This window comes from Nymphalis io, chromosome 4, assembly GCF_905147045.1.
Source record: "Nymphalis io chromosome 4, ilAglIoxx1.1, whole genome shotgun sequence".
Classification (NCBI taxonomy): Eukaryota; Metazoa; Arthropoda; class Insecta; order Lepidoptera; family Nymphalidae; genus Nymphalis; species Nymphalis io.
In genome coordinates, this window is record NC_065891.1 from 6,672,175 (window position 1) to 6,695,002 (window position 22,828).

Genomic DNA, 22,828 nt, shown 5'->3' on the forward strand with positions numbered 1-22,828 from the left:
CGGTAAATTACCAGGCATTCGACCGCAGTGCACCGCGACGAACCGAGCGCGATACGTATTTCGACGACAGCCTATGCTGATCGAATATTTAAAAAAAATAATATTATATAAAACTATAATATATATATATATATATATGCATATAAAATTTTATTAACTTTCTGTAGTTTTAACTATTAACGAGTTATAAGTGTGTATAAAGTTACCTGCCGTAACTTTGATTGTACGACTTAGAATAAAAGGTAAGTGGTTATTTATTAAAACATATAACAATCGTCATAAAGATATATTTGTTTTTTTTTTTAATAACAATATCATATCAATTTACTGGTGGTAGAGCTTTGTGCAAGCTCGTCTGGGTAGGTACCACCCACTCATCAGATATTCTACCGCAAAACAGCAGTACTTGTTATTGTTGTGTTCCGGTTTGAAGGATGAGTGAGCCAGTGTAATTACAGGCACAAGGGACATAAAATCTTAGTTCCCAAGGTTGGTGGCGCATTGGCTATGTAAGCGATGGTTGACATTTCTTACAATGCCAATGTCTAAGGGCGTTTGGTGACCACTTACCATCAGGTGGCCCATATGCTCGTCCGCCTTCCTATTCTATAAAAAAAAAAAAAATATTGCATGATACTACATACTACACGTAGTAGGATCACACAGCATCCAAGCGCTTGTGTTATTTTATGGATATGGATTTTGATCTTGTTTTTATAATAAGTCATTTAGTAAGGACGATATTAGTATAGTGCATTAAGTAACGTCATATTATCTCAGATATACAACTAACGATAAGTTCTAGAACGTGCAAAACAAGCGACTTGTTCATACACGGACGGTAGTCCGTGTATGCAAACCGCCTACAACTCTGAATATAAATATCAAACGAATAATTACGTTAATGATGTCACTTTTAACATCTTACGTTGAATGTTTACAATTCATATTGTATAAAATATATCTATGTAACAACATACAACATACCTGCAAACCTTCTTAAACAACTAGGAACTGACCAATTACACCACGTAGATCCTCTACCTCTTGCGGCTTATTAATAAATTCCTTGTGGGCTGCAATGAAGATAAATAATGACAGTGTCATATCAGTATTGTCAATGTCCTACAATCATGCAAGATTACGTTTAGCCATATATTTGAACGAGCAACTATGATTTATGGTGCAATGTTCTTCTTTATTAAGATCACGATTTGTGACAACGGAGGCCACGGTGTTCAACAATATTTACATACATTTGTAAATTAGCACAGGTCAATGTATTTATCTTCTTATTAACATGACGTCTGCTATATTATAATATAATATTAAGTATATCTTTTATTTATTCAGCTTTCAAGAATTTGATTATAAGAATTACGAATATTTAAGTAGGAGAAATCCGATTTATTGATAACGACTTCATTTTTTAACAATTTACTAATGAAAGTTGTATATAGTGTTTTTTTATTTACACAATCCTTGGTTTTCTTCTTTCAAATGTCAAATTACTGCTGACAGAAAGAGATAAATCAGTGTGTAATTATTCACCGCTATATGCTATGTCTAAGACCTTATGTTAGTGCATAATAAAATAAGAAAAAAATATAATGAATGTTTCCGCATTTGAAACAATTAAACGTTATCTTGGTTAATTAAGATTTTAAATTACGTGGTTGTTTTTTGGATATACAAAGATAAATAATTTCTAAAATGCTATACATAATGTATTATATATTCGCAATTAAAGTCCGTTCTGTCTAAATATATTATATATTCGCTAAGTAAAGGTCCGGTCTGTCTAAAATATTTGTTTGAAATGTTTAACGTGGTGTAGTCGTATTATCATTACAAAGACAGTTTTTGTAATAATAATTATTTCTTTTGTTAATATATTTTGTGATCGTAAGTGTGGGATTTATAGAATTTGTTATACTGAAGTCCAGATGCTGATCAAGGGTTTCCTCCTTTCTATGGCATTCAGTTAACTCCACCATGCTTCTGGTGGATACATATACATAATATATGTGGCAGAATTTCAACCCACATTTACAGGCTTCCATACGACATTTTCCTTCACTGCCGAGTTCGAGATGATGTTCGAACATAATACCTCAATGACGCTTGAACGGAATTGAATTCGCTATATTCGGTTAAGATGAGTGCATAATGGCTCAGTTATGTTTTTATTTTCGCTAATATTTTACTATATTTGACGTCTACGAATAAAGACACCATAAAACAACTCTCGTTTTAATAATTAACAAGGCTATACCGTCGGCGCGTCTAAATTAGGCGACGGTTTAGGCTTTTAGAATTTTAGGTGGGTGGCAATTCCTTTGAAACGGAAATAAGATTGTTCTTTAATTTTTTTAAGTTTGGTTGTCACACAGAATGGTTTTGCTTACTATTATTTATGCACATCAGAAATAACTGTCATTATATTTGTAAAGCCAATGGAAATGACATATATTTAAAGATGGTTATTCGTATAGTACCGATGTCGCGGGTTTTTTTTTTGGAAGAACACCTTACGTCTTTCTCCCAATTTTTGGGTGACGCCACGGGATCGCTTGCGCATATTACTGAGCCGTACCGACGGTTGGTCCGATGTCGCACCTGGGTACCAAAATTGATTTCAAATGTTTACTTCTTAAGGTTTATTTTTTAAGCTTATGTCACTGTGCTACTAACTAAATAATAAAACGTCGATGATTTTTTTTGTCCTCTTATTATTATAGAATAACTCAAGAACAATTTTTGAATACAAATTTAAATTTGTGTTTTGTTTAAAAATTTTGTTTCGTGGAGTGATATTTTTGTTAATTGCCGGGGCGGCGCCAAGAGTTTGGTGGGTCTCGAATGTTATAAGTTTCAAAACATGGATTATTATTCGCCAGTGATGGATTTCATAATTAATTACGTAAGAGGAATGAGCATTATGCACCTAATTTCCTCATTTGGTTTGAGTTTATTTTATTATTGTTTTGTTTATTTATACCTACTCACTTTTGTATTATTATTTTTAGGTTTGTATAATGTGTTGTATGCTTGTCCGTGTGCGCGCGCGCGTGTGTGTGTGTGTATGAGAGATATATATTAATTGCACAATATATTATCTGGTTAATTTATGTTTCACTGGAAGACAATACTTTTTGGCCTTACGTAATAAATGTTTACAAATGTTATGTGCAAATAAATAAATATTTCGGAAGACTTAATTATCAAGTTGAAATCAATTATATGTTATTATTTTTTTACAACTACCTTGAGATGAATAGTGGTAATCTGTATTCAAAGCTGTTTATTTAATAAATGCCAATGGCTTTGCTAACTATGTAACAATCCACTATTGATAGATTGCTCACTGCGTTCATATAAAAAGATAACTTGATTCAATGAAATTGACTTTGGAAGGTCGATCAGTGGATGACGCCATAACATCAATTGGCCACACAGCGGGTTATCGGTTAGACGATATTTTTTTTATTATCATGGTATTTGTAAACATTAAAAATATTTGTAGACAGTAAACATTAATTATTATCTCACAACATACGTGAACTTATAACTAAACTAAATTTATTTTTGGAATATAAATATAACTTTCTTCATATTATATGCAATTTATATTTATATTTAATGAAATTTATATTTATATTATAGGGTTCTACACAATGCCAGGCTGCTATAGTTAATTTTATGAACACTATTGAATTCCTTGAATTCCTTGCAAGTAAACGAGCATTGCTACAATTCTAATAATATATTATTTAATTTGATATCCTGGGACATTTTTTCACACACGGCCAGCTGATCCCATATTAAGCTTGTACAGAGCTTGTACTATGGAAATCAGACAACTGATATATTATATATACTATTTTTCTTTTGCAAATACATACTTATGTAGATAATTACACCCAGACTCAGGACAAACAGACATTTTCATGCAAACAAATATCTGCCTGGGTGGGAATCGAACCCACAACCTTCGGCGTGAAAAATAAGCATCCACCAACCACGCCAACCGGCTCGTCTCATTATTATCAATATATCACCAAAAGTGTCGGTATCATGAGATTCTTGTTAGTCGAATATAAATATCATCCAGCCCTAGAAACAGATTTATCTGATATATTAATATCGCAATATCGCCCTTTAAAAACTATGAAATACAAATTTCTTAAAGCGGATTATATTAAAATTAGGGAATTTCTGTTTAGTGTTAATTGGAATACATTGTTCATTGATAAGTCGTGTGAGGAGTTACTTCATAGTTTTTATGAATTACTGTACGAATTAAGAAATTCCTTTATGCCTAATTATTTTTCGAGTGGAAAATTTAGCTATCCGGTCTAGTACTCTAAAGCTTTGATTTCTATAACTAAAGAAAAATTTACCGCACATCGCAAATGGAACATACACAATAATCCACCTGATTATGACGAATTTAAATTACTTCGTGAAAGACATAAGCGTATTCAAGCTGAATGCTATGATTCCCACATAATTGGAATACATGAAAGCATTAATAAGTCACCTAAGCTTCTTCACAATCATATTTCATTAAACGTAGAAATCAAAGTCCTTATCCTAGTTCATTACGTTATTAAATTTACAATAACGAAAAAGAATAAGGTTCTGGTTTTAGTGATTTCTTCAAGAATGTCTTTATTGCACCTAACTACGACAATCTTTTACATGAAATCCCTTCAGTAACGGACAATACTTACCATTCTTTCACTGTGACAGAAGAGGAAGTCTTAAAATTGTTAACATCTCTCGATATTCAAAAAGGCTCTGGCAGTGACAACATACCCTCAATATTTTTTAAATCTTGCGCTATTGAATTAGCATTGCCTTTAACATTAATATTTAATAAGTCGTTGAGGGCGTGTTTCCCGCTAAATGGAAAGATGCGCTTATCGTTCCTATCCATAAAAAGGCCCCAAAGCAGAGATAGTAAATTATCTACCTATATCCATTTTGAATATTCCAAGTAAGATCTTAGAAAAGCTAGTATATCACAAACTTTATCCTTTTCTCGCGAAAGCTATTCCGCATAATCAGCATGGCTTCATGAAAAATCGGTCTACAGTATCCAATTTATAAATTTTTATCAGTGACATTTACAATTATATGGACTCAGGGACTCAAGCTGACGTGATCTACACTGATTTTGAAAAAGCTTTCGATAGTGTAGACCATGTCATCCTTTTACACAAATTACACGGCTTAGGCATTCGTGGTGACCTCTTTCATTGGTTGAATGAAATCCTACATATCCAATAGAAGACAAGCTGTAAGAATTGGTGGTTCTTGTTCTGACTACGTTGATATTACTTCTGGTGTACCTCAGGGGTCACACTTAGGACCTCTTCTCTATAATACCTATTTGTTTGATATTGTTGCTTGCATTAAATATTCAAACTTCTTAATGTTCGCCGATGATAAAAAAGTTTATAATAAAATTAACAAAACAGAAGATTGTATTTTACTACAGAGTGATTTGGATAGATTATACAATTATTATATAATGAACAGGATCACCATTAATGTAAATAAATGCTCGCAAATTACTTTTATCCGAAAAATTAAGACACTTACTTTTAATTATACAATGAGTAGCGTTCCGTCAAAGAAAACTAGCATGATTCGTGATTCAGGTGTTCTCATAGACTCGAAACTATTAATAAGTCATCACATAGACTTTATAACTAATAAGGCCTATAAACTAATAGGTTTTATAATTAGAACTTGCAAATCTTTTCGCGATAATAATTGCCTAAAAATTGCTTATATCTCTTATGTTAGAAGCATATTAGAATATGCTAGCTGTGTTTTGAACCCACAATATAATAAATATATTAAAGATATTGAGGCCATAAAAAAAAGTTTATTAAGCATCTGAACTTTATGCTAGTAATCTTTTTCGCATATCCAGCTAGACAGAGCGACGAGAAACTTTAGACATGATATTTCTATATGATTTGGTTTCTGGTAAAATAGATTCACCTGAGTTGCGCTCGCGTGTTCTTTTTAATGTACCTAACAAGCGAACTCGTAATGTATATTCGAATCTATTATTCGTCGTCACGCTGCAAACTCTACACTATAACGCGTTTTCTCACTATATAATAAAAGATACTCACATATTTATATATTTAATCGGTCAATTAAATCATTTAAAAAAGATATTCTTAGGGCTCAAAATTCAATTTAACCAATCACACTCACACAAACACACGTACACTCAAATACTTACACACATACAATCATTTATACACACACAAATAACAGTGTAACTGCATAGCCACACTTACCCACAACATAGTCTGTGTCGCCTAATCGAATTGTGCTGTTTTGTTTTGACTCATTATTATTTTGTTACATTTATATTTTATTTTTAAAAACTGTTTGTTGCTATTTCTGTTAACTATTATTAGGTTTGCATAATTCAATGGAAAACAGTAATTGGCTCTATTGTCTGTATATTGTATTTTTAATGTCAACATATTTTGTATCATGCTGTTGTTTTCCTTAAATAAATAAATATTTAATAAATATAATGAATGTATTATTATGAATATCGCCATGAAAATATTCACTAACCTGATTCGGAGGTAGATATTTTGAAGCATGTGTATGTTTTTTTTTTAGTAAAATTATATATAATACAAAACTTTTATACAATTAGCAAAGCCTCAAACAACGTCCCGCCGTTACCCAGCCTACCCAGTACTAATAAATTAATTAATTACTTTACTTTGTACTTTCTTGTACAAAACAAAGATAAAAAAAGTATAATAAATTACATAACATGACATAACATGGATAGACATGATTAAGGGAAGATATTATATTTAGCATTTTTTCAAGCATCTCATTCTATCTTCAATATCGCAAGTCTGAAATGCTGGTGCGAAAAAAAGCGACATTTAAATATATGTACTTATAAAAAAAAACAATTAGTTTTAATAAAGATTTATAATATTGTAGGCTAAATAAATCGAGCTAAGATACCCTTAATTTTCGTATATTTTTTTAAATTAAAATGGGTAAAACATATATACTGGTGGTAGGGCTTTTTGCAAGCTCGTCTGGGTAGGTACCATCCACTCATCAGATATTCTACCGCAAAATAGCTGTACTTGGTATTGTTGTGTTCCGGTTTAAAGGGTGAGTGAGCCAGTGTAATTACAGGCACAAGGGACATAAAATCTTAGTTCCTAAGGTTGGTGGCGCATTGGATATGTAAGCGATAATTGACATTTCTTACAATGCCAATGTCTAAGGGCGTTGGTGACCACTTACCATCAGGTGGTCCATATGCTCGTCCGCCTTCCTATACTATAAAAAAAAACATATCTAATCTTATGCCTCAATTATAATGTCGCGATAATGTACAAATTTTAGTTTAGTTTTTATAGTAGGTGCGTCCGCCTGAAACGATACCGGCCAGTGATTTTTGTATTGTAGTATAATCTATATGGATAATAAAGTTTCATATTCAGTGAATAAGTATTTTATAATTATTAATTTCTGCATGTACCTACGATAAGTTTTTGTGTAAATCTGAAAATTCCGGATCAGTAAAGAAACAACCATGAAAGCTATCTCTAAAATTATTACAGTAATAGTTATTCGTTTATATAAATATCTGAAATATTCCAAATTGTGGTATAATTAATTTAGTTTATTAATTTTTCGAAGCAAAATTATTAGTCTACTCATAAAAGATAATGTAGGTTGCTGCTAGTAGTCATGCTATTTTATATTTATTATTACTGATATTATTAATAATTTATAATTTGTAGATTTCGAGAATACTGGATAAAATTATGTTCTTAAATTGAAAATTATAACATGTAATTGTATTTTTTTTAACGTAGAGGGATAGAAAAAGATATGATGGAATATTATAGAAATCTCAATATAAAATCCTAATCTTATCTTTTTAAAGTCGGAATAGATCTAATATGCATAAATAATACATCTTAAAATATTTTAAATATTTTAAAATATTTTAAAATTTAATAATTTATTAATTTTATGAAGAAATTAGTAAAATGTTAATAGTAAAGTGATAATGAATATTTAAATATTTATTTAAAATCTTCAAGAGGTTTTTTTTTTTATTTTGCTTCCTGTATACGTCTTTATTTTATGGTATATATATGTGTGATTATGCCTATGAAAAAGTAGCGTCGTTGTTTATTCGTGAATGTTCTGAAATGAATAAACGAATGGCCCAAATAGGATTTTATTCATTTTTCACGATGACAGCGACTCGCACGAACTGGTACTGAATTAGCTTTTCTTTCTGTATAATATTGACGAAAATTCTTTAACCAATGAAATTTGTCGTGTTTTTTATCTATATATAATCAATTTTTTTTAATGAAATTAATATTTTGATTTATCACAAGCTGCGGTTATATATTTTATCTTACCACACCATGACAGAATTAAAGTGATTGAAAAAGGATCCTTTAGGTCATTAAAATAACCTCAGCGTATTTTAATCTTGATCATTGAGGCTTGATCATTGACGATCATTGACGCTTAAATGTAAGAAACGTTTACGTTTTGTAAGGAAACGTATTTATTTGCGATGCATTTTTGTTAAGATAGCTTTGTTATACAAATTCAAATTTCTTTATTCCACATACGAGTAAAAGCATTCAAACACACAACACACAACACACGCTTCTTGATTGTCAAAGTGGAAATTCCCATCGGTTTCGAAAAAAAACTAAACAGAAAAACCGACGAAAGAAAGTCAACGATTTTTTAAATTATTTAAAACGAACTTTATATTGTTAACAATTATAAATATTAGACCGAAAGAACCTGAAACCGAACACTAAATTTTTAAAATATCGGCAATATTTTGATTAATTGAGTGTTTGTGGGCACAAAACAGCTGCTCTGTTCTGTCTGTATCATATGTTTCGTTTATAAAATTTTCTTTCAAATAGTGAGCTATGTTTTCTACGACCAGATAGGTACCATTTTGATTCATATTATTTCCGTCATACGGATATGTGGGCGACATACGAAGGCGATCATACATCGAGTGGGTAGATGAAACCGGTTTGCCACTTGTCATATAAGGATAGAAATTGATTGATAAATGTATTCACTAGTTTTTTTTTATAATTCGTATTATATAAAAAAAAACTTTGTAGGCACTTATTACAACGCCAATATGTAGTAAACAACAAATTGAAAAATCATAAATTAGTTTAATTTTAAATGATTTTTAGATTTATTTATAAAAGGGACAATATTCCAAAACAAACGGTTGAATTAGTTTGTTTATCGAAAGACAAGTATCATCATATAGGGCCTTTCTAAACTTTATCCACCGGAGATGTGATCAAAATAGAATCATGACGTTACGTTATTCATATATTTAACTAAGGAGGTCGTATGCGAATAAGCGAAACGGCTTAGTTATTGCAGAGAGCTATGTCTATATTTGGCAGTGTTGGGAGGATAGCATTCTACGAGACCATATGTAGTGGAGAACGTTTGACTATTTCGTCAGTACTAATTTCTAAATAGAAATAGCAAACTACTTTATAAGGATAACAGGAAAAAATCATCGTGTATGTAATATTCTGATTTATTTTTTATCTACTTATAAATGAGATATAAATTCAATGTTTTATGTCACCTTTTTGTACACTTTGTACATAATTTATATTATTACTCGACTAATTTCTTTGATTCTTGCAATATTGCAAAAAATTGTCAAATGGTATTGTCAGCTATTGTCAGTTGTCATTTTGTGTTTTATGATTTTCTATTAAATTTACCTACGCATATTTAAACGATTCTATTATTTTCTTTAATATTGTGATAATATTTTAATTTTATATTTACATTTAACGATTAATACGTCGACAGAATAGAATAAGATTCTTTTAATTAAATATGCACGCAAAATCCATGAAGTCTACTACACATAGTGTGAGATCGGTAAAATACTACCTAACAATGTTTGACACTTTATTTTTATATGTCTACATTCATAACAAGCTTATTTAATTTGACCTGTTAGTTTATGTAAGTCAAATCTTACAACTAAATTTTAAATTAGTTCTACTTAACTGATCGAGCTAGTGCTCGTGCTAATACAAACTAATGTTAAAGTCAAACTCAGATAATTTACTCATTCTGTTGCTTACTTTTTATTTATTGTCACCAATTTACTATTGTTTCGGTAAGAAGCACCTTAGATATGAGAAGTATCGGCGATGAATAATCTCATTGAGATTATATATATTTCTTTCAACAATTATATTTTTTTATTTTAAAAAACCAGGGGTCAACTTTTTATTTCCAAGATGTGCTATTAACAATAAAGTCATTGGTTTCATAGTAACAAGTACAATTCATTGTATTCAGTAAATGAATTAAACAAAAAATATTTTTTAATTCTATTTTATTAAATTAATATTTCATTGTATTATTTTGTAGGTAATAACCCAAAGCATACGAAAGTCAGGTGTCAGATTACGCGGAACAGAATCTTCAGTGACGAAGAGATCATATTCTTGTGATACTTCGATGGGCGTCCGCCAAAATCCTTGGACCCCAACTAAGAGACGTGGACCCATCGCTGCAGAATCTGCTAGCCCAGGACCCGCTGTTGTGTCTCTGCCTTCTTTAATAGGTAAATACTTCAACGGTAAAATATTGTGTTGTGTCTACTCCGTGACTCGGCCGATGTCGATGCGTTTTGTTGTGATGGTGCTATAAGACTACCCACTTAATTATTTATATTACGTTACTATGTTATTTTTTACAAAGATAAAATAGTTGAAATATAATTCTACAATTTTATGTATTCTTTGTTAAGTAATAACAATTTTAAACCTCAAAATATGTAAAGTCGCATCCGTGATTATCTGTGAACGTTTTTCACTGCCTCAAAGTTAAAACTTTGACTAGGATCGAAATTTAAAATTGACACAATTACATTTTATATATTTACAGCTATTTACATAATGATACAAGTAAGTAAAGATAGATAGGCGATGACCCCAGTAGGGTAACTGGTTTCGATGCTGTCATCGGCTTAATTAGCGCCCACGTTTACTTTTTTTGGCATTTATAATACTAAAGAAGAATATTCGTTCAAAAGAGATTATATTTTTTAAATTAGTAGTTCCGCAATTAATTATATTTAAATAGTTACTTTGTATGAATTTATTGTGTTTAATATTTTATGACGCAGAAATTAAATAGATATTTAAGTTTAACATAAACAATTACGTAATAGCTAAATGTATCATGCGTATTATTATTCATTGATGTTTATGATGAATTATTCGTAAATCACATTTGTATGGAGAAAATATAATAAGTTATATAAAATCCTGTTATGGTCATGGATGCTGATTTCTTTCGTACACGGTCCATGGCCATCAGTTTCGGCACTACGGCTGTATTGTTCGCAGAGCTCTCTGACATCACCCGGAGGTTGTGTGAGATTATCGCGTGCTCGCGTGCGTGGTCGCAAACACCGACCTTGCCCGTTTTCATACACAACGTGACATCATTTAGTTGATGTTCACCAATAACACTGTATAGATCATAAAAAGAACGAGTTTTTATTTAAATTTTAAATCACAGTGTCTATACTTCCTTGCGTATGGATTGTTTAGGTCATCATTTGTGATACAAAGTGATTCTGAAATAATTGAGTACCAAACCAACGATAAGAAATTGTTATTATTAACATAGATTACATGACATGTTTATTTGGTGAATGTCAGTGTCGATTGTAGGCGGTTAACACTGACCGTGAACAAGGTGAGTCTTGTTTGCGATATAGAAATTAATGCGTACTTATAACCAAATTATAAAAAAAAAACAAATTGTTTAATTTTTTTAATAATGTCACCTAACCTACTTTGTTTTGATATATTATGTAAAAATTTGGTTTGCATATATAATATAAGGAATATTGATTAATATTCACACTGTTTACTCAAATGTTTTTTTGAATTCTTATAATATTAACAATGACGAAATTACTCGTTAAATTTGAAGGATATTTTAAATGTTAACTTATGATTTACTCATCGTTTTCGTCATCGTTAGCAATAAGTTTTCTTGAAGAAAATTGAATAACTTTTATCTGGCCTGATCTAGAATTTGAACCCGGCACCTCTGGATTTGCAACCCTGAACTAACCAACGAGACAGTGAACGTGTACGCCTTTGTATTATTATACATTGCATAGTTTATGTGTAATCAAATGTTTTTTTTGTCTTTAGGTAAACCTCCTCCAGAATCTCGAAAAACTCGTGCCCCAGCTTTTACCTTTGGTCATAAATTGGATACTTCTGCCAAAGACAAAGCTGGTCCTGGCCCCGCTTCCTACAACACTGAAGGCATGACATCTAAAGGTTAGATTATACATATAATTTTACAAAGCTACCACTGACATTTGTGGTCAAAATTATTTATATATTTAAAAATTAAAAATAAACCATAAGATATATTGAGAAAGTCAATTTAAGTTAAAAGTAGAACTAAAATGTTTTAAATTCATTAACAATAAATCATATACCTACGAGTTATAAATTTGAAATAAAACCAACAATAGAATTATCGTATCTTAATGGTAATCCATTACCTGACTACAATTGCTAGGATTGGCAATCGATCTTCATTTGATCTAATAGTCCTACCCACGATAAAACAAATTACTAAAATGCAACTTCAATTGACTTCTGCAATTTTATTGAGTAATCGATGTAAATGGATTTGTTTCGAATTACCACGAATACGAATACCCACGTGAATAACATCATATCGACAAAAAAGTTACGCAATTAACGTGAAAGTTATTCTTGATATCGGCAAATGGACAATAACAATATTTTATCGGCATTTTGTTTTCATTTTACTTTTAACTAAATATAATTGTGATACAAAATTTATAGTTTGATAAACATAAAATAATCTTTGTATCTGTTGCTATTTTATATTATGTATACTGGTGTAATAAGTCTAATTAGTTTTTAAAAAAAGTCCAACAAGATTCGTATTAAATTGATTCATTAAGGTGAATAATAGTTTTCTATTAATGTATAATATAATGATTTTTACTTAAAAAGTTGACGACAATTTTATTCGAACAGGTAACTTAAAGTAGGCCAAGACTTCATGGCTGCAGTGTGATTTACATAAACAATGTCGTCTGCATCGCTCACGTTTTGTTCCTTCTCCTGGGGTGTGTTTTAAAGTAGTTAAACTCTAGCTATAACAAATATTGCCGCGGTATTATGATTTAGTGTCCTTGACACGAACACAATATGGTTAGTAATATTTTCAAGTAAGCCATATTTTACGATTCCTTCGTAAAATATGGCTTACTTGGAATATTAAGATTCATTTATTTACAAATAATATCATTGTAACAGAGTCGTATGTACCAAAAACTTTTGTCGAAAACACTATTCATAAAGCAACAGTATTTATATACAGTTATTAAGTTATATATGTAATAAACATAAACAGCTAGAATTATAGCCAAGGTAGTCTAATGGATACTGCATCTTAACCGAATATCGTTTTGACGTACAAAACTGTTCATAAATTATTTCGCACTCGGTTGTGTATGAAAACTAAGCGTTATAAGTCTTCCTTTCCCAGCAGTGGCAATAATGGTCCGTTTATGTAAATTAGATTTTATACGCATCGTGCAGAAATATATATATTTTTTTAAACCTCGGCTCGATATTTATCTAATGTAGATAGGAACACAATTTGCTTCTTAGACTTAATACAGGATTATTACAAAAAAAAAAAATTGGTTGCCGAGGTAAAATAAAAACTGTTTATTTATATGAACGTCCAAGCAGAAGTTTAAGCATGATGGTTAGCATTAGGTTTTTTAATATATTTTATATCAAAGTATCCATTCGTATAAACTCATTCAACATTTATATGACCTATTTGTGGTGGTGACCTTTCATTTAAAAGTATATATTCTGAGATTATTGTGGCACTGGCATTGAATGTTTGCAATATTCTCTGAATGCATTTATTCGATGTCTCCAAATAAGTACGTATAACTGAAGGTGATCGAGGCAGTGACTCAGCGATCGTGTGGGTGCCAGGGGACCATGAATGGATTGTTTGATCTGGTTCGTTCGATTGAAGCTCAGTCTTACTTCCACAACGCCTAGTACCACTGCTGACACGAAATTTATTTAGTTTGTTAAATTACAGTGTGTAGTTGTTTAGTGTTTTGTGGTCATAATATTGATATAAGAGGATATTTAATGGAGTGCTAAGGTATTTACTTTAAATTACTATATTTTTTTAAATATTACGTTGCATTAGTTGACTATTCATTAGTCTCAGTCATTTTACAGAATTAAATTGAATATAAAGCTACCACCTGTTCAGAATGTTCTTGGATTCTACCAAGAAGAATAGGCAATCGTAACGTATATTGTAGTTTAGAAGCATAGGTACATACAATAATATAATATAAAGGTAACATATTATATTATTAAATAAATTGTTTTTACGTAAAATTTATTTTGCATAAAATATTTGTACGTGTAAAACTTGCTATTTTAATGGTATTATTTCTGTGAATTTTGTAATACACATAATTTAAAAAACGCCAAAAGATATTTAATGTCTTTGCCAGTTTCGTAATCTGGTCGTAAACCTATACTTTTTTATTTTAGTGGTCTTGTATGTAAGTATCTATCAATATGAGATTATATATAATAAGATTAATCATTGGTTGGTTTATTTCATATTTCTTGGTTCGCTTCATATTTATTAATTCATGATGAATCAAATAAGCTTTTACGGATAATAAATAACTAGTTAGTTTTGCAAATAATTTTCTTGGGATTTATGACGTACAATACTATTATAACTGAATAAGTTGAAGGACGAAACTAATATATTTTCTTTATAATATAAGTAGTGATATACCTAATATAATAGAGAATGTGTAAATTATAATAAATAAAAATCCTTTATAAAGCGCCATATTATATCTTATATCGGATTAAATATGATGGTAATATGATGCGGTCGCAACGCAGGCCGCGCTGTGGGTCCAGCGGCGTCATTACACGGACGGTGGCCACCACCTCGCGTGATACCCACTCCAGCTCCTTGTGACTATGAACCGAGTAAAGCTGCCCGGGCTGTATTAGACCATGCTCCAGCTTTCTCTATAGGTCTTCGCGTGAGCCTCCCTCAAGCGGGAAACAAAACACCAGGTGGAATAGATCACATGTATCGCGCACTTTCAACTTTCTATACATTTAGTTCCTTGTTATTTGAAACTTTCAGTGTTGTTTGCTGTTGTATAGCGATTGTTTTAGGCATTATATTGCTCTTTTTCTCTATGCCTTTATTGTTTGTGCTTTGATTTTCCATTATTCGTAAGTGATCATATTCCTTTCTACATTACACTGCGACATTTTTGTTTTTATAAGTTCGTTTTACCAATTTTCATATTACCTGTAGCGCACGATTTCACCAATAGTTTCATTTTTAAGTATAGATATATATTTTTTAGTTTCTACTTCTAGTTTATTATAAATAATCAATCATTGATATTTATTTCTTTTTGTCATTTTTTACGTTACTTGAACATTCTCTGTAATAATCAGGTTGATATTTTTTTTGCTTATTTTCCTAGAGTATTTAAAACAGTTTATTCTTTTTCCAGCGCCGAATGTTTATTCAATGCCCCCGGTTCTTGGCGAGGCACGAGAGGGCAGCAAGCGAGCGGCACCAGCCTTTAGTATCACGGGTCGTGGTAAGACTATCGAATCGAAGACGCCGATGCCTGGCCCTGGGACCTATACCACTGATAAAGCAGCTTCTGTGATCACAAAGCGTCCACCAGCATACACCATGGCTCCGAGACGAGAAATGAAACATCCATCTTCTACAGTTCCTGGCCCGGGAGTCTACTGTCCTGAAAAAGTAAATATTTTTATTTTGTTTATCTGGAAATATATATTTTCCATAAAATAAAGAAATCTAAAGAACTTATCATGTTATTAAAACCAATTCTTAGCATACAAAGAACTTTAAAATTAAACACCGTACAATATAAACAGTACCTAAGCGACCGAGCTTTGATCAATTTTTACATTTTTTCAAGAAAAACACTTTTATTGACATTTCTCTCTCCTTTACTATAAGTTTATAACCTATATATTTACTTTTATATGATTATGTCAAAAACTTCAAGAATTTTAATATATGATGGAATATGTGACTTGAAAAATAATATATCGTTATTCAATGGAGAACGGTGCTAGAACGTGGTAGTTCTAGATTTGTTATTTAGACATCACCATAAATTCGGTGAAATAAAGTGCGATCACATTAAACGCACTGCATCGAACCGCGTTGCAGAGCATTTAACATAAAGGAAATTAAAATTGCTCTATATTTAAAGTCCATATTTGCATGGAACGCGCATACCATGGAACACAGTCGGCTTCAATCGTATGCCGCCGCATGCGAGCATTCCATTAATGTTTTCAAACCTTATTTATTTATTTAATTTATCGTGTATTGCAGTAATTTAAATTGAAATTATTCTTAGGAATCTCGATTATATAACTCCTTAATTTTTGCATTAACATAGCTGTTATCAATTATAACAAAACTAACAAGGGAGGGTAAATAACAACATGTTATAATATAGGTGTGCGTGAATCTTCCTTGGGCGCCTGCACATACATTTGGAATACGTCATTCACCGTTCATCGGCCAATCAGTTTCCTATCCAGCGCCAGAAGAAATAACTGCTGCCTAACCATCTGTCTGTACTAATTCTTTAAAATTTATTAAACTTCTTATTCATTACTGCTTTTCTTTTAATGATTTTATAATTGCTTGAATGAGTTCATATTTAACTTGTACATATAATCATGATCATAATTAGACATAGAATGTTACATACTATATGTAATAGAAGTTTATTATTATGTTTGTAGTGCATTATTTTATTTATAATAAATATTTTTAGTTAGTGTAAGGTTTTCGTAGTTAATAAGCTTTCTTAAGAAATATTATTAAATACTTAGTTTTTAATTATTATAATTATTTACCTACTTTCTTCTAAATTCCAGGCTGACGCCGTTCTGCGCGTTAAATCGCCAAAATATAGCCTATCTACAAAAACAAAATTTGAAAAGTTTGAGCAAGTGCCTGCTCCCAATGCATATAATCCTCAAAAAGCAGATAGACTTTTAAGAGAAAAATCACCAGCTTTTACGTTTAGAACGAAATCTGAAATTATTAAAGTACACGATGCACCTGCACCTAATATATATTCTCCAGAAAAATCTTTGCATGCCCTTAAAAATGGGCCTAAGTACACACTTGCTGGCAAAGGCTCTTCTGAAAAGCATGAGGTAACGCCAGCACCTAACTCTTATAATCCACAAAAAGCTGATAAATTATTACACGAGAGTTCACCTGCATATACGCTTAAATCTAAAGAAATTCATGTAAAATTTGAGGAGACCCCAGCTCCTAACGTATACGCTCCCGAAAAATCCTTGCGTATGTTAAATGGAGGACCAAAGTATACTATTTCAGGTAAAGGCCATAATGTTAAAAAAGAAGAAACACCTGCTCCTAACAGCTATAGTCCAGAAAAAGCTGATAAAATTTTACATGAAAATACACCAGCTTACACTTTTAGAACAAAAGAAGAACATGTTATAAGAAGTGAATCACCAGGGCCTAATGCTTATTCTCCTGAGAAATCAATTCATTCATTAGACAGTGCACCTAAATTTACGATGAGTGGAAAAGGACCCACAGAAAAGATTATAGATACACCTGGACCGAATGCCTATTGCCCAGATAAAGCAGACAAATTATTACATGAATCATCACCGGCATATACCTTTCGAACAAAAGATCAGGTAATCAAGACTGATGATGTGCCTGCGCCAAACTTATATGCACCTGAGAAGTCTATGCACATGCTAGATGGTGCTCCAAAATTTACAATTGCCGGTAAAGGAGCATCACAGAAGATTGAAAATATGCCTGCACCAAACGCTTACTCTCTCGATAAAGCTGATAAATTACTTCACGAATCTTCTCCAGCATACACGTTTAGACCTAAATTTGACGATGAAAAACCATTTGTAACACCAGGTCCAAACGTTTATGATCCTAGATTAATAGATGGAACTCCAAAATTTAGTATGTTTGGAAAAGGTCCAGATGCGAAATTATTTAATACCCCTGCTCCAAATGCATATGACCCTCACTTATCAGACGGATCCCCTAAGTATTCTATGACTGGTAAACCTCATTCTGCTAAACCATCGGATGTCCCCGCCCCAAATGCCTATGATCCTCATTTACCTGATGATGCTCCTAAATATTCACTAGCTGGTAAGGGCAGAGTTGAAAAGCTTTTTGATACTCCAGGTCCTACGAGTTACGATCCTCATTTGCCTAATAATTCCCCAAGATATACTTTGTCAGGTAAAGGTCATGATGGGAAAATTCCTGATGTTCCTGCACCAAATGCATATGATCCTCGCTTATTTGATGGAACACCTAAATATTCAATAAAGGGTAAAGCTGAACCGGGTAAACCATCCGATGTTCCCGCTCCAAATGCTTACAGTCCTCATTTACCCGACGATGCCCCCAAATATTCACTGGCTGGTAAAGGAAAAGATGAAAAAATATGGGAAACTCCAGGTCCTACCAGTTATGATCCTCATCTGCCTAATAATTCTCCAAAGTATACCTTGTTAGGTAAAGGTCATGATGGAAAAATTCCTGATGTCCCTGCTCCAAATGCATACGATCCTTGCCTGCCTAGTGGAAATCCTAAATATACAATTGCTGGTAAAGGTTATTCTCCAAAATTAGAAAACACTCCTGGCCCATGCGCTTACGATCCTCATTTACCTCAAAACAGTCCCAAATACACAATTGGTGGAAAAGGATCTGACCGTAAATTACCTGATGTTCCTGCTCCTAACGCCTATGACCCTCGATTATTAGATGATACTCCCAAATTTACGATATCAGGTAAAGGTCAACCCGGAAAAATATCTGAAACTCCGGCACCTAATGCCTATGAACCTGGTAAATATTTATTAAATGGAGTACCTAAATATAGTTTTGGTATAAAGGGACCATCAGAAAAACCTTCAAATAATCCAGCTCCTAATGCCTACAACCCATCAGACAAAATTCTCCACGAAATATCGCCAGCATACACATTCCGGCCTAAAATTGCCAACGACAAAATTCCGGACACGCCGGGGCCTAACGCGTATAACCCAGAAAAGGCTGATAAAGTTATTTCAGAAACAACTCCTGCTTATACTTTATCACCGAAAGGAAGGGATGCCAAAATAAACGACACACCCGCCCCTAATGTCTATAGCCCAGAGAAGGCCGATAAGATACTGCTAGATAACGCTCCTCGATATTCGTTTAGAATAAAGACAAATCCATTCAAACCAGATAATGTCCCGGCCCCGAACAATTACAACCCCGATAAAGCGGATAAAGTATTGATGCGCAGTTCACCCCAATATACTTTTAGGATTAAACCAGATGCCCTAAAAGTGGTGGACACTCCCGGTAACATAAATTATTACGTTTTAAAATAACAATGTTATTTAATTGTATGATCTCGTATATTTTTTAATAATTCCTATTTATTACAGCTCCAAATTGTTATACAATTCCGAATCTAAACAAAACACCATTGTACACGATTTCGGGTAGACACAAGGAACCAATAGACGAGCGTTTAAAAGTACCAGCTCCAGGAACATACAACCCAGAGAAAGGATATAACTTTGTTTTAACATACTCACCTCAATATACATTCGGTGTAAAAATACATACAGACAAATATGCTGAAACACCAGGTAAATTATTAAATAGTTAAACCATTTTAGTCAAATGCATTTCATATAAGAAGCTGTATTTAAAAAAGTAAAAGAATATGAACAATATATGTATACTATTATATTCAGAACGTAATCTACTTAAACAAACTTTTAATAAAATTAAAATAAGATTTTTATGTGATTGTAATATAAACATTAATTTTAAATCATATATATAAAACTGAATGTTCGTTCGTGAAAGTATTTTCTTGAGATTTATCACCATGAATGGTGGCACAATATTTATTTGAACACAGAGGTTTTTATCATAAGCTTTGTTGTAACTCGCCGCTAGATGGCTGCAGCTGCAGCATATTAACTTCTCAACATTCTGTCAATCACTGACTATGTATAGCAATAAACACAGGCAGGTCATTGCTAGTATTTCATTAAGAAGAACAATATTAAAACGTAATAAAAAATTAACTACTGTAGTTATAATTGCAATTATATTGTTGTAAATGTACATAAGGGAGTTCAAGCTTTCCTAAGACCACAGATGTATTTATCGTTATATTTTTAGTTTAGTAGCTAATTGTATTACTTCTCATCTCTACAGTTACTATAAAATTGTCAGAGAATATAAAATGTTAGTTTGTGTATACATTCACACATATTTAATCCTTACAGATATTAAATAGGTTATTCAAGTGAAAGGGTCATAAAAAATATTCAGAAGCTTGTTTTAATTTCTGTTAAACTTTTTCAGCTCCGAACAGTTACCGCATTCTATCAGTTCTTGATGCCCCCGTATATACGATGTCTGGTCGCCACAAATTGCCAGTTGATGATCGCACGAAAGTACCAGCTCCAGGCACCTACTCACCTGAAAAGGTAATTAATATTTGGATTGTAATAAAAAATAATAATCACAAGTAATATTTAATTTTTTTTAATAATAATTAAATATTTTCAGGTGCTTAACAGAACACCGCAGATAACATTTGGAATAAAACATTCACCTCTCTTAGGACAGTTAAAACCAATTCAGCAAGTGAGTCACGTTGAAAAACAAAAGGTCACAAAAATAACCACTGAAGGGACAGAAAAAGTTGTTGGTTCACAAGTAGGAAGAGATGAAATTGTTCAAAACTATAACGATACAGACGTACGTTTTGTTAACGAGTCGTCAGATTCTAATATCAATCTCAACAATACGCGTACAAACGTGACTCATGTTAGAGCACATGACGAACTGCGCAGTACGACGGCTACACCTGAGCCGGTACAAGAAACGCTCAGTCAGGAAATAGTATGGATACCAGAAAAGCCAGCACGCCGAGGATCATATACTATTGAAAAAAACGATGGGAACGGATTTATCGAACGATTTGAGAATAACGAAGTTATACCTGTCCATAATGGAGCTGTTCGAGTCTCTAGCAGCGGAGAAAGAGGCGCTTCCTGCACTGAAGAGCGGAGCAGCGAAGTGATAAGGAATGAGGGTTACGTTCAGAACATCGATAAAAGTGTCAACAGTTCAAAAGCGCACGAGAAAAGCCAGAAAGCGACGGAAGAAGTCCGCGTTGGAGTTGATGTGCAGCACTTAGCTAACGGTGGAACATCGACTAAAACAACAACGACAACAGTCAAAAAAGTTGGAACGGCTGCTAAAACTGCTAACGCTACAACAACTGTAACGCGCATGAAAACAGCCGTTACATCGCGTGATGTTGGAGTTAAATAATTTGCTTTATATTTTGTAACGAATAAAGATAATATAAATAATATATTTAAATAAGCTTACCTACTTGTTACGCTTAGATCGCTTCATCGTAATAAATAAGTCATAGCTTAATGCGATATCAAGCGAGCTTGTTAAAGTGAATTATCAATTTTACAGTTTGCCGTTAAAATAAATGTACTAGTAGAAACATTTAAATATTGCATGTTGACTAAATCCTTGTTATTTATTAAGCTACAATCGTTTTTTATTCTACGTTGTTTTGTTCGAATCTAAATTAACGTTATTAATTATACTAATGTATACTTTAACTTATACATTAAACTCACTATTTTTGCTTTTTGTCTTTTATTTTGTAAATAATATTTGAGTTATAAAAATATTTTGTAACTTAACCTGTGTTCTATTCTTTTATTTGTTTGAGAAATTAAAAGTGTATTTCGCTATATTTATGATGCTCTAATGAATATTTATTTGAACTTTTAACTTGATCTGTTACTACTTATAAGCACGAAAAACCGAAATTTTATTAACGAGAACGTTGACGAAAAAATCATATGATGCAGCGCTATTAGCGGATAGTTTATGATATGGCGATTCCTAATATAAGATCTTTAGTGACAATCTTAGACATGTACATACAATTTTTATTACCGTAGTTTTAATTTTATAATATTATATAATGCTTAATTTAAGACATACATCCTAGTATCAACTTAATTAGCCTATCAAATTTGTGAACTGAATGGCTTAAGCTACTGACTTGTATATGAAAAACTCGTCAAATAGGATCCTCTTAAATGAATATTTACTTTTATAAGATGATGAATGACAATTTCGGCTACGGCGAACATTCCCAAGAAAGTAGCCATTTGCGCAGGACATATTATAGTGCGCAAACACAAATGCACTCTCCCTTCCCTCACTCTCAGCTTAGCTAAGTTAAGAAACAATGTATCTTTTTTATTCGAATATCAAATCAACGTTCACAGAATGACCCAATAGTTTGGAACTAAATTGTAGTTAAACAACTTTTATCATTAGCTGGTTAGTGTGTATAAAAAATATCTGAATAAAAGTTAAAATATTAAAATTTAAGTAGACCTCTATTGTTTTTATCTTTTTGTATTTTCCATAATAGGACGGGCGGATGTTTTTGTGCGATAAATTGAGCTCGAGT

General features: G+C 32.0%; 1 protein-coding gene across 4 annotated transcripts; it reads left to right on the plus strand.

The window, feature by feature from the left end:
- The first annotated feature begins 28 nt into the window (after positions 1–28).
- Positions 29–21,986, plus strand: LOC126768242 (uncharacterized). Of its 4 annotated transcripts, none has more exons than XM_050486237.1 (8): positions 29–242; positions 10,492–10,687; positions 12,297–12,428; positions 15,734–15,993; positions 17,154–19,650; positions 19,737–19,943; positions 20,674–20,798; positions 20,881–21,986. In XM_050486237.1, exons 2-8 carry the CDS (start codon positions 10,582–10,584, stop codon positions 21,649–21,651), a joined length of 4,098 nt encoding a protein of 1,365 aa, XP_050342194.1. In that variant the 5' UTR covers positions 29–242; positions 10,492–10,581; the 3' UTR covers positions 21,652–21,986. The 4 variants fall into 4 exon arrangements, with proteins under 4 accessions (XP_050342194.1, XP_050342195.1, XP_050342196.1 ...); XM_050486238.1 differs by lacking the exon at positions 29–242 and adding an exon at positions 8,180–8,305; XM_050486239.1 differs by lacking the exons at positions 29–242; positions 10,492–10,687 and adding an exon at positions 11,710–11,829.
- Positions 21,987–22,828: the final 842 nt, after the last annotated feature.